At 49.1% G+C, this 13373-nt stretch overlaps 1 protein-coding gene across 1 annotated transcript in view; it reads right to left on the bottom strand.

The window, feature by feature from the left end:
* CRTAC1 (cartilage acidic protein 1) overlaps nt 1-13373 on the bottom strand; it is a 133608-nt gene that overhangs the window by 11533 nt on the left and 108702 nt on the right. Inside the window, exons 8-11 of the mRNA XM_025042318.1 lie at nt 12187-12323; nt 8438-8520; nt 7499-7599; nt 6875-7043 (exon numbers count right to left, since the gene is read on the bottom strand). Of these exons, the coding sequence (XP_024898086.1) occupies nt 6875-7043; nt 7499-7599; nt 8438-8520; nt 12187-12323 (490 nt within the window). The remainder of the gene's footprint in view (nt 1-6874; nt 7044-7498; nt 7600-8437; nt 8521-12186; nt 12324-13373) is intronic.

The following is a 13373-nucleotide window of genomic DNA, read 5'->3' as shown; positions in this document are numbered from 1 at the left end:
CTGGAGGAGCAGAGGCCAGTGGTTGGGGGTGGGTGGGTAGGTGGGGGACAATGAACATAGTGATTATGTTGTAATAAGCAGGGAAGGTGCACCCATAGCACTGGTACCATTTGGCAAGAGAGGCGGGTGTTAAGTGTCATTCCGTTTGGGTGTTGCAGGAGGAGGAAGAGTTTGTGAGGCAGAGAAGGGAAGGAAGGAACATACCAGGTGGAGGGTGCAGCATGGGCATCAAGATATGAAAGGGCCTGTGTGTTTGAAGGTCAGGGAGAAGTTCAAAGTGGGGGAAGCAGAGTGTGAGCATGTGCATTAGGCGGGGTGGGTAGGAGAGGAGACTGGGAGGGACTTGGCAGCCTTAGCACGTGTGGCCGACTTGAACCCTCCCAACTACTCTGCAAGATGGACGTTTTATCCCCACTCTCCAGATGTAGACTTTGAGGCTTGGCGAGGTGAAGTGACTTGTAGATGTCTGAGCTAGGACGGGAACTCAGGCTCCAGTCTCCAGGCCTGTTCCCTCTGTCCTCAGGACTTCATACAGCCACACGGCCAGGGGCCCTGGCTCCCAGACATTGCACAGGGCAGCCTTTCAGTGGCCTGTGGTTCGGTGAGCAGAGGTGGCCCCATTAACCAGCCATTGCCCTGAGGTCAAGAGCAGCAGGGAGTCGCCTCTGGCCACTTTTAAAGGACAAAGGCCAAGGAAGGACAGAGAATTGTGCTTTTTCAGAACTACAAGCCAAACAGATGGTGGAAATACAGTTGGTGGAATATTTTTGCACTTTAATAAAGCAATTTTCATGTGGGCCACTGAATTTTCCTTCCCTAAATGAGCACCAGCTGGCCTGGAGGCAGCTCTGAGTCACTTGCAAATAACTAGCTAAAAAGAAGCAATGTGTGTGTGGGTGTGTGGGGTGCCCTCAATACCTGGGGTGGGCTGGCCGAGTTGGGGAGCCCCTAGTGGAGACTGGTGGGGGCAAGTAGATTATTGGCATTGGTTTTCTGTTTCTGGGATTCCCAGAGCTGCCTCAGTCCTCTGCTAGCTAGGAAAAGGAAGGGCAGGGGTGAGGGATATGCAGGGGCAGGTGGGGAGCAACCAGGGGTCAGCAGGGCACTCAATAATGGCTGTGAGCCAAAACGTTTATTTATGAGCCTAGTGGGCCATCTGCGCCGGGAGGAGGGTGGAGGGGGGACAAGGAAAAAGGCCAGGGCTCCACCGGGCAGGGGAAGGGGTAGGGGCTGACACCTCCAGAAAGGATGGTTCCACAGGATGAAGCTGAGAGCACTCTGCACAACAGAGTGGGCACTCTGGGACCCCCCATCCCCTGGGGAATGAAATATCCAGAGAAGTCCCTGGGTTTTTATTGTGTGATGCCACACATCCCAGACCTTCTCAGAGCCGGGTCTGAGAAGCTGAGTCCTCTAACCACAGCTCAGTGCTGACTGAGCAAGGCCCCCAGCTGCAGCCAGTGCAGAAATGAGCCAGAGGATGTGACCGGGTAAAGGAAGCACCCCAGAGGCCGTCTGCTGAGAGGCTCATGTGTGCATTCACATGCTTGTCCACACCCTCGCCACACCTTGCTGCACAGGCAGGAGGTGGCAGGAAGGAAGCAGCAGCGCTGTGAGTGCTGGAAGGGGAGCTTTCTGCAACCCTCTCCCCTTCAGAGACCTCCACCTTCAGGCATGGCCTCGGGCCCCACATCTACTTCTCAGGAATTCGGACCTTTGAGGCAGGCCTTTCTTGCATTCATGTTCTGGACAGGGCCCTCCTCACCCCAAACATTACAAAACAAACTGTTTAGGATTGGAAGCCACTAAATTGTCAATAAGGGATTTGCTAGATAAATTATGAAATCTGATACACAATGAAATACTGGGAAGCAAACAATTAAAAATAGAGCTGCCATATGACCCAGCAATTCCACTTCTGGGTATTTAACCGAAGAAAGCAAAAACGCTAACTTGAAAAGATATATATATTCCTATGTTCATCTCAGGAATACTAGTAATAGCCAAGATATGGAAGCAACTTAGATGTCCAGCAAGAGATGAATGGATAAAAATGTGGTATATAAATACAATGGAATATTTTTCAGCAATAAAAAAGAATGAAATTTTGCCATTTGCAACAACATGGATGGACCTAGAGGGCATTATGCTAAGTAAAAAAAGTTAGACAAATATCATATGATTTCACTTATACGTGGAATCTAAAAGAAACAAAGCAAATGAATAAAAACAAACAGATTCATAAATATAGAGAATAAGCTTATAGTTGCCAAAGGGTGGGAGGTGGCGGTATAAGAAAAATAAAAAATAAAATTAAAAAATAAAATTATCAGGGCTTTATATCAGGCTTTAACGTGTCTCTTAGTCAGGGTTCTCCAGAGCGACGGAACCAATAGGATATATAGATATATAAATATAGATAAAAGAAAGGAAACTTCACGAAAAAGAATACAGTATATAATACATACAACACACGAAATACGTGTTAATCGATTGTGTATGTTATCGATAAGGCTTCTGGCCAACAGTAGGCTTTACAAAAAAATCCTGGGCAACACAAAAGGAAAACAAAGGATATATGTACAGACTTGGAACAATGTCCGGAGTAACGATATTGTTAAGAGAAAAAAAAAAAACCATCCAGTTTGGGAATAATAGGAAGAGTATAATCATTTTTGTTAAAAGAAATCCCAACGTGTATTTCTCTTTAAATGTGCTGCTCTGTGTATACTGCATGCAGTAAGAGCATATCAGAAAGTGTGGGACTGGGAATGGGTCACCCAGGACCCCTGTATTTGAAACTGCTCTCTGCCCCTTTCTCTCCACGTTCCTAATTCCCTTACTCTGTTCTCCATTGTCTTTCTTCACAGCACTTAACATCTTCTGACATTTGATATATTTACCTCATTATTATGTTTCTTACCTATTGTATGTTTCCCCTCCTTCCACTAGAATGTAAGATCACCCAGGGCGAGGAGGGCGAAGGGAGAAATGTTTACTTTTTACTTAACATTCTACACAGAGTGGTGAGGTTATGAGTTATTTTTACTTTCTTTGTAGGGTGTTATATTTTCTGATTTGCCTGTAATCCATATGCATTATTCTTACAATCAGGAAAATAAAAAAAGACTTCTCAGAGCAATTGTTAGTGCTGCTTCTCCTGCAGGGCCTGGGTGCCAGGATGCGGCCCCCGGGAGAGGCCCCCTGGCTCCTTCGCAGCCCTGCCCTCGTACAGCACAGGGCTTTGGCTTCCAGGCCCTGCAGACCCCTTCTGTTCCACTGCCCTCTCCACCTGGCTCTGGGTGCCCCTGACAGTGTGGCCCTGGCCTCCCTTTCCAGGCTCTGCCTCCCCTACCATTCCCATTCTGTGGACACGCCGAACACCCTCACCTCCAGCCTTTGTTCAAGCCAGCACAGCCCCTGGAATGCTCTCCTCAGGCCCCATCCACGCCTTCCAAGTCCTTACCACACTCCAGACCCTGTTCTAGGCTCATTTTCTTGGGAAAGCTGCCCAGAGCAGAACTAATTTTTCCTGCTCCGGTCCTCTCACAGCCTCTGGGCCACTATGATGGCACATCCAAATCTGCCTTGCACCAGAATTCCTGTGTCCATCTGTCTTTTACTGATTGAGAGCCTGGAGGGCAGGGAGCATTTCTTCTTTGTACCATGTCTCTCTGTATCTCTTGGTCTCCCCCAGGCCTCGTTTCAGTCTATCTCCACCCTGTTCTCTTTCCTCAATCCTTCATTCCATTTAGCCTTCTCCACTGGCTCCCTCTCTTCCTGCCCCATTGCTGGCTCCTCCATCAATCAGGAAGGCCTGTGTTATGTTCGACCCATGAAGGAGATTCTTTTGGATGTGGGGGCCTTGGAGCTGCAGGGATGGAGTCCTCCTGCCTCTTGCTGCATCCCAGGCTGCTGGTCCTGCTGCTTGCTGAACTGCCAGGCCCAAGGCTGACCCACGGGGCCAGTCCCCAAGAGCAGCCTTCCTTCAGTGCCTCTGGGAGTGAATCTTGGCAACAGAGATGAGTCTGCAGGGGACCTGTGGAGCTATTTGAACAAGAGTTCAGACCCAGAACAAATCCCATGGCCTTGCAAAATGCAAAAGTTGGCAGTCAGGACGGGCTTCCAGCTAAGTGCAGCATCCATAATCCTGAGCATGGGAGGCAGACAGTCATGAAAAGGCACATGATTCTACCAAATGACCTGGCCGAGGCTGCCCAGTTGAGGAGCAGGTCTGTTCTCTTGGCAGGGGCAGACACTGGCCAGAGAGGAGACCCAGTGAGGCCCATAATGTACATCTTAAAATAGCAGAGGCAGCCCAAGGGATGTAGGGAAGGAGAACCAGCCCCAGTCCTGGCCTTGCCATTGATTTGCTATGTGAGTCTCAATTTCCTTATCTGTGTAATAGGGTGAGGGTTGATGTCCAGCTGGCTACCTGGACGAACATCCCACCTATGACACCATGGCAGTCGCCTTGATTCTCGAACGGCCTCATTTGGGTCACTTGCTAACTGAGGGGATGTGGATGTCCAAGGAGAAAGAGGTAGAGCAAGAGGACCTTGGCTGGCTTCACACAGAGCAGCTAAGGGAGGTCAAGCAGTCAAGTCACAATGGTCGAGAGGTCCGAGTCCAAATCCAGCCTTCCCTACTTTCTGCAGGTGCGATTTGGGGCAGGTTGCTTAACCTCAGCCTCAGTTTCGTGACCTATGAAATTGGGTTTATGACTCATCAAGTGGTGATGAGAACTAAATGAGGTATTTTAGCCCAGTGCTTGGCACATGCTAAGTGCTCGATTCATGTTGGCTACTGCCGTTTTGCCAGAGAGGACTATGTATTTAAAAGTCATCCTGTACTTTTAAGGCCAGCATAGCAAATGGCTACCTTAAAAGTGATAAACTTTCCAACTGCAGGCTGACCCATTCAGGGTAAAATAGCCCAAGACTATGCTCATATAACTGGGATGTGAGTCCCTTAAATTCTTATGTTTCTTTTTCAGACTGCATAAAAATTATGTGTTTCCTATAAAAATTGGAAAACACACACATAAAAAAAATATGGAAGAAAATAAAAATCACATACGCAGGCAGGTCTGGATTTGAATCCCATCTCTGCCATTTACCTATTATGTATCTTGGGCAGGTTTCTTAATTGTTCGATTCTCAGTTTTCCCATTCGTAAAATGGAGATGAATAACGCCCATCTCACACAGTAGTTATGAGGGTGACATGAATATTAAGAGTAAAGTGTCACTGTGCCTGGAATGAGTAAGAGTTACCGTATTAGTCCAGTCACTCAGAGAATCACTGTTCACATTTTTTACATTTTCTTTCCCTGTTTTTCTATGCACCTATGATGTGTGTATAATATTAACCTATACATATGTATTTATTGATTCAAGGCCATATTGCCTATTCGTTTTATATTAACATTATATCACCTCACGAGGTGCTAACATATGGGGGAGGATGTCTGACTTTGAACGTAGTTACATTTGACTCAAATGCTTCCTTAACCATTGTTTTAGTAAAGACACTCATGTCACCCACTAGCGTTTCTCAACATTTTCCTCCCATTATTGCCCCTCTCTTCAAGAAGGCTCTTTAGACTTCTATTTTTCTAATTCCCTCTCCCAGTGCATGTCTTTAAAAATGTTTTATTTTGAAATAATTATAGATTCACAGAAAGTTGCAAAGACAGTACAGGGAGACCCTGTGTACCTTTTACCCAGTTTCCCCGAATGATTACGTCTTCTGTAACTACAGCACAGTGTCAAAATGGAAATGAACATTGGTACAAGGTGTATGGCTAGATCTGTGTCATTTTATCACATGCAGATTTGTGTAGCCACCACCATAATCAAGATACAGAATGACTCCATGCCACCCAGACCTCCCTCGGGCTATCCCTTTATAGTCACACCCACCCCCCTCCTTTTCACCGTTTCTAACCCCTAGCAACCACTGATCTATGTTCCATCTCTACAATTTTGTCATTTCAAGAATGCTATATAAATGGAATCAACAGTATGTGACTTTTTGAGATTGGCCTTTTTTTGTCTGCTCACCGTAATGCCCTCGAGAGCTATCCAGGTTGTCGTGTGTGTCAATAGTTCATTCCTTCTTATTGCTGAGTAATAGTCCATGGTGTGGAAAGACCACAGTTTGTCGAACCATTAACCTATTGAAGGACATCGAGGTTGTTTCCAGTTTGGGCTATTACAGATAAAGTTCTTATGAACAATCTCGTATAGATTTTTATGTGGACATAAGTTTTCATTCATCTGGGATAAATGCCCAGGAGTGCAATTGTTAAGTTAGACAAAAGTTGTATGTTTAGTTTTTTTCTTTTCTTTTTTTTTTTTTAAAGAAACTACCAAACTATTTTCCAGAGTAGCTGCACTATTTTACATTCCCACCAGCGATGCATGAGAGATCCAGTTTCTCTGCATCCTTGCCGGCATTTGCTATCGTCACCAGGGGTTTAGTGAGACAATTTAATCACTAAGCCAACTCCCAAGAAGCCAGAGAAACAGCTGGGTTGGATGATTTTGGTGTAGGCCAACATTTGAAGAACAAGGCTACACCCTGGACAAATGGAGGATTAAATACTCTGATCCCAAAGTGAGGAATTCGGTAGAGGCACCGGGGTGGGGACCCCTGCAAGGGGGTAGGGCATGAAAACTTCTCTCAGGTGCTCAAGTTTATCTCACAGCAAGGCTGCCTTCAATAGCCGATGTGCATCTCGGCTGCTGTAGTAATGTGGTACCTGGAAGATGCTCATGCTGTCAGTTCTGCATCACTCAGCATGATGCTCAGCATGACCCACTGTCCCATCAACAGCTCATTGCCTAACCCTTCCCCTGGCCCTGACTCACCCAAGCCAAAGTGTGCCACAGGCTCCATCTCGCACAGGTAGCCTGAGCCTCCATCGATGATCCTCAGGTGAGCCCCACTCTTCTTGGTGTAGAGCACGACCTTCGCCCCCCTGGCGAAGGCCCCAAACCGGGTCCTAGGCACCACTCGCAGCCAGTTATTGCTGAAGCCCTGTAGGTGGGGAGGAAGAGAGGATGGGCATCAGTGGAGTGGGCAGAGGGAGCAAGGATGGAAGGTAAGAGAGGGAGAGAGGGAGAAAGAGGAAGAGAAGAAAAGGGGCAGAGGAAAGAGAGAGGAGAAGGAAGCAGGCAGGGAAAGCAAGCAATGCAGACAGGGTGGCTGAAGTTTGGAAAGAGAGTTACTGAAAAAGAGGAGGGAAAGCCAAGGGACTCGGGAAAAACAGTTTTTGGAGAAGAAGTATCAGTGGAAGAGAGAGGGGCAGAGGGCTTCTCTATAGAGGGGGACCTTTTGGGAGGTTTACTGTGCTTCTGGGAATTTATTTGCTTCTTCCAGGCCTCGGGACATCCATTTCCTGTCATGTATCCCGGGCTCATCTTCCCTCGGCCACCCTAGGTCCAGGGGAGCACATCAGGCTTGGCTCTGTGGGTCCCGAGGTCTGTGCACACCTGATTTCCCCGGAAGACGGACAGCGGCTGAGCCATGGACTCTCCGTGGGACAAGATGAGGTCCAGCATCCCATCTCCATCGAAGTCTGTCACCACACCCCCTGCAACAATGCAGATTGCACTCTGGCCATTGGCCAGGAGACCCACAGGGGAGAGGGCTCCCCGACCAGTACCATGTCCACAGCCCTTAGTGGGGGAGATGCTGGGGCAGGAAGACGGGCTGGAAGCCTGCCTCCTCTCCTAGCCAGCTCAGGATAGGAATTCACGGAGGAGGGGGTTCTCTTTCCTTCCCCTGGACTTTTACGTTACTCAGACCACAAGGCCTTCTTTCTATTATGCACACCTTTTATATTTACATACTTTTTTTTTTGTCAATCTATGAGGTATCTATAAATACTTGGTCTTCTCTGGGTCCTCACTATATCTCAGAGAGATGAGGAAGACAGATGTAATTATCTTCATTTTATGGATGTGGAAACAAGAAAACAAGACCCAGAAGATGAAGTAACTTTTCCAAGATCACCAGCAAGGCCATGGCAGCACTGGGTCTTGGGACTCCTAAGCCAGTGCTCTTTCTCTGATACCAGACTGAGGGCCAAGAGGGGAGGGGTCAGACTTCAGGACCTCCAGCCTCTCTTTTCCATCCCCACTGGGCAAGGCATCACCAGAGAAGTTACTTCCCATGGATTCCTGGGCTCTACCCCTGGCCTCCGTGGGACTGGGAGGATGAACCATCCCTTCCTCTGCTTCCTGCCTGGGATTCTCAGGGCCTCCCCTTCTAAACTCTCACCCCTGTCCTAGGGTCTCAACCTTCAGAGTGGCAGAGACAGGAGGAGACCTTCGGTGGGGTTGGCTGCCCCATCCTTCCCGCCCTCACCCCAGGGTATGGGCAGCGTGCTGAAACAGGGGAGTCCAGGCCGAGCCCTCAGATGCCTTTACCTGTGCCCCGGCCCTCAGGTTCCAAGGCATCACCAGGATTGAGCTCCTCGATGAGGGGGTCACCATGTTCCCTGCGGATGACGCTGCAGGAGAGGAGACAGGCCGTTCATGGATGAGTAAGTGCCCGTGAGGCCCCCAATGGGCACCTGAAGCTAGAGGCCTACTAGCTCCCTCCATTCTCTGTCCCCTGAGCATCCCCAGGTCCCACTGTGCACGGGCTGACGCCTGGATGCTTACGGAGCCACTCTCTGCTCACAGACCCTGTCTACACCCTGCCTGTTCTCTTCTTGGGTCTTAATTTAGGTTGGTAAATATTGATTTTTCCTTCTCTAATGGATGAATTATAGACAGCCTGGGAAAGGGCAGTTGATGGATGGAGAAGGGACAGGGACACAGCTACCTTCAACTGACCTTCGCTTTCTTTCAAGTGGCCCTGAATTTCCAAGTTCTGGACGGTACCCAGGGTTTAAACCCCACTCAAATGCCACCTCCTCCAAGCCTTCCCTCATCGTCCTGCTAGAGGCAACGCCTTCCTGCTCTGCCTTTATCACGTTTCTGGCCTTTATCACTTTCTTCTTTGTGTTAAAGCTCTGTATGAATGCATCTTATCTCCCCAGTTAGACTGCGAGCTCTTCGCAGGCTGGGACCATGTATTATTCATCTTTGCATCTCCCACAGCATCTAACATAGTTCCTGGCTCTCAGAGAGCAGAACGCACACGTCTGTGGGATGCATGGATGAATTCCAGGGGCGGGAGGGAAGAAAGGGGTCCCTTTGGGTTGCTGGGGTTCTGTCTATTTTGAACTCTGAATCACGGTAATTTTTGCTTCAGAAAAGTCCACTGAGGAAGTCCTGCTCTTTCTCCACACTAAGCTGACTGCTGCGGATGGCAGTAAACTTTTCTCTAATTTTTCTCACTCATCAGACTCTCGCAGCCTTGAGTGCTCTGCCCTAGATGTGTGGAGCAATGTCCGGGGGGAAAACAGAGGGTCAGGAGGGATCTGTATCACTCTCCCTAACCACACTGCAGGTGACTGTTGTCTGACCAAATCACAGAGAGTCCCCAGAGAGCTGTGATGTGGCCAGTGCATTCAGGAGGGAACCGAGGTCCTCTAAGCTGGAGCCTATGGGGGCTAGATGGCAGAGTGTTGGCAGAACTGCAGGGTGTCTGCAAGGTTGAGCGGGTGCCTTGAGAGATGTCCTCTGTCCACGTGGGGCATCTGTGCTGAGCACATCCACGTGTGCAGTCTGGGCAGTGGGCAGTGTGTCTGGCTGCACTTGGCTGTGTGTACACCTGCTAGAGGTGTGTATGCCTCAGCTTGCGAACACCCACAGTCCCTTTGACCACGCACGTCCTGCAGACTCTGCCACAGCAGAGACACCCCTTTGCTTCAGGTGACAATGCAGTTTAGGTCCTTAAGGATACAGCTCAGCAGTTCCACTATGTTTATGTATTTGCTGAACAAGTTTTTCTGCAGCAACCTGTGTGTGCCGGGTACTGGGTGGGCACCTGTGGCTGTGGTGCATGTCAGGAAGGATGGAGCCAGGGTCCACACGACGGGGAGTCTCATGCAGAGTGCTGAAGGCTGACAGGAGAGTGGGGCCGAGGGGAGTGCAGAGCTGGGCAAGCTCATCCAGATCTGGGTAACCAAGGCAGGCTTCCTGGAGGAAGGCCAGCTAAAGTGAGACCAGCGTGATAAGTATGTGTCAGTCAGACGAAGAGAGAGGAGAGAGAGGCAGAGGGTGTGGGCAGCATGAGGGTCCAGGCCTGGCACAGCATAAAACTGAAAGAAGCTGGGAGTGTTTGGTGCTTAGTTGTAAATGGGGAAGCGGAGGGTGAGGAGGCTGGGGACAAAGTAATGAGGCATGGGACATGTGTCAAAGAGAAGGCTTCTAAAACGTGGAACAGGTGTGGCCAGATTTGCAATTTCAACTGCTTGTTCTGCTGGACTAGACACAGGGAGACTGTCTGGAGGTGGGTGCAGGAATCCCCTAGAGACAGTGCCAGGGTGGTGTAGGGTGGAGAGATGAGAACAGATCAGAGGTGTGTTTAGATGGATAAGTCGTGGGATCACGCATATCCAGATTGGTCTGGGAGAGCCCTACTGATGCCTGTTGTCTTGCCATTATTAATAGGGTCCCCTTGCACTCTCATTAAGCAACTGGTTTGGGTGATGCATTCTTTGATTGCTCCAGATGTCACTAAAATACTTGCAGACTCAAGAACACTGAGGCTTTGAGTTGCCAGTGCCTCCTACAAGGAGCCTACCATGCTCCGTTTAGCGACAGAGACAGGTGAGGACTAAACTTCCAGAGTCTCCAGCTGTGTGGGGCCCTCGGCCACATACCTGGGAAGTGGCTTCCATTGCCACTGTGTAAATGTAAACACACTAACTCATGGGACAACCACATGGTGACGCTGGGGGTGACCCAGAGGGAAGCTGGGAGATTTGACAGGGGCTGGGCAGGCACGTGGACAGGGAGGTGCCTGGGTTCTTGGGCCACAGAGATGAGAGCACTAGACTCCTTGGTACTCAGGGTCTCTGAGTACCCTGAGTAGGAAAGCGGTGTCTTAGCCAAAGAAGGAAAGCGGTGTCTCTGTTAACGAGCAATTGATCTTCCGCAATTAATCTGGAAGTTGTGAATAAGCTTTTTGCAAGGCACCTAATTAGTAAATCTGGTGCCTTTAGGGGGTGATTACATCCAGTCATGATTGATGCTTTGTTCATAATTATATTTTAAAATGTGCTTAGTCACAGCTCTCGCCTTTTATTAATAGGTAGGGCCCCCCCAAGAGAGAGGGGATGGGGACCTTGGGAAGCCCGGCAGGTGATCCAGCCCCATTTCCTGAATCCCAGGGCCTGGCTCACTCTCCTCTCCTGACCTGGTCCTGAGCACCATTAGTATGTTTTAGACTAGGAATGGGGACATCTCAAGCCATGTGATTCCTGAAGTTCATTCCATGACAGTGGTTCTCAAACTTTATGCCTAATGCCTTGTACTCTTATTAAAAATAGAGATTCGTGGGCCTTACTCCCTGAGATTCTGATTCAGGAGATCAGAGTAGGTCTTAGGATTCCATTTTAATAAGCACTCAGTGATGCTGATGCCAATGGCCTCTAGAGCCCTCTTAGACAACAAGTGTTGCCTCCGAAAATCTAACTTTTCCCCCCTAGACACAATGCTCAGAAGCTTGCAGATTCCTTCCATTCTGTAATTCCCTTTACTTTATCTACCATTAATTGTCTCATTCAGCATTTCCCAAAGGATGCCTTGCAGAGCATTCATCCCAGAGAAAAATCTTTGAAAAAAATGTTCTATGGTCAAATCTATTTGGAACACTCCATCCACAGGGTCCATCCACTTTTGGAAAGTAAAACGACTTGTTAAAGACTCTGAGAAGTCCTGCAGTCAATAAACCTGCCTGTGTTTGCCTGGCCCCGGTGTACCTAAGGAGATTTGCCTCTGTGACCTCTTTTGTGGTAATGTGAGTTTCTATCTTGTGGAGCTTGACTTCCGGGTATACTTTGGGCCACGTCCCTCTGCTCATTATCCCACCCAACACCAGGAGGCCCAGGATTCGCCCTCCATCCCCGTAGCCTCTCGCTCAATCTCTGTCCTTTCCTCCTCTCTGTTCCTTCATCAGGGGACTTTCCTCCACCTCAGCCCTTGGAACTTTCCTTCTGAATCCTACACCTTCTTCTCTGACCCCAGCTGTAACCGGCCGCGAACCAGGCTGAAGTGTCTACCGGAAGAGGCGGTTGGCTGAGGAGCTTCGGTGGGCAAAGTTGTTGAAGAAGATCTCTAGCTCCTGGTCATTGTCAAAGTCGGCGGTGATGACTGTGCGGACAGGGGAGGGCATGGAGAACTTGGGCGAGGCGATGTCCTGGGAGGAGAGAAGGCTGTAGGTCAGCAGACAGATACGTGGGATCGTGTGAGTGGGAAGAGGCTGACTCCTCCACTGTGTGTGAGTGTGCGAGCATAAAGATAAAAGATAGCCTGACCTAACACCTCTCTCACGTCAGACCTGGCAAGGAGGGGTGTGTGCGTGCGTGCGTGTGCGTGTGTGTGTGTGTGTGTGTGTGTGTGTTTAGGACAACACCAACTTCAAGTTGCTTGTAGGAGAAAAAGGAGGCAAGAGGAGCAGTCCTAATTCACACCAGTGAAGACTTGGCTGTTCCGTAGTTGGGATCACATGTAGCCCTCCCATCCGTCACTTGAGGAAGCACAGACATCAGCATTCCCATTTAAAGGTGAGGTAACCGAATCCTGGAGAGGGAGGGGAATCACCCATAGTCATAGCTAATGAGCAGGGCCATAGCCAGGGCTTCTGACTCCAGATGCTATGTATGGTATGTATCCTTCCTCCTCCCCAGGAAGAGTCGTAAGCTGGGTGGACACAGGAAAGGGCTGCGCATTTGAATCCGGGCTCCTCTGCTGACTAGCTGTGTGATCTTGAGCAACTTCCTTAACCTTTTGGATCTTACTTTCCTCATCAGTAACATGGGGATAGTATTAGTGGCCCAGGTTCTGAGGCTGCATATAAAATGCTTGGCACAGAGTGGGCACAAGATAGATCACTGACAATGTGTCCTGGCCTTGACCTTGCTCTCAGCCTCATGGAAGGTGGCAGAAGCTGCCTTTGGCTGTGTTTTTGCTGCCTTTGTTACCTTATGTTGCTTCTTGAGAGTCTTTTGATTTTATTTTTGAGACATTTGCTTTTGGGGGTGGGGCTTGCAGTATCAGACATACCTGTTCAGGGCTCAGGGGAGACCCCAGAGCCAGGATAGCTCAGATGGGACCTCAAAGTACTTGGTGGACCTGGCAAAGGGTCCTAGGTGTAGAACTTAACCTTTGAAGTAGGAGAGATGTGTAGGGTGACCTTTAGACTTGAAAGCCTGCATAAATCCCAGGGCCCACATGGAGAGGGCCCTGG

Source organism: Pteropus alecto, unplaced genomic scaffold (assembly GCF_000325575.1).
Source record: "Pteropus alecto unplaced genomic scaffold, ASM32557v1 scaffold88, whole genome shotgun sequence".
In the NCBI taxonomy this organism is placed as follows: Eukaryota; Metazoa; Chordata; class Mammalia; order Chiroptera; family Pteropodidae; genus Pteropus; species Pteropus alecto.
This window is presented reverse-complemented; position numbering and strand designations above follow the sequence as displayed.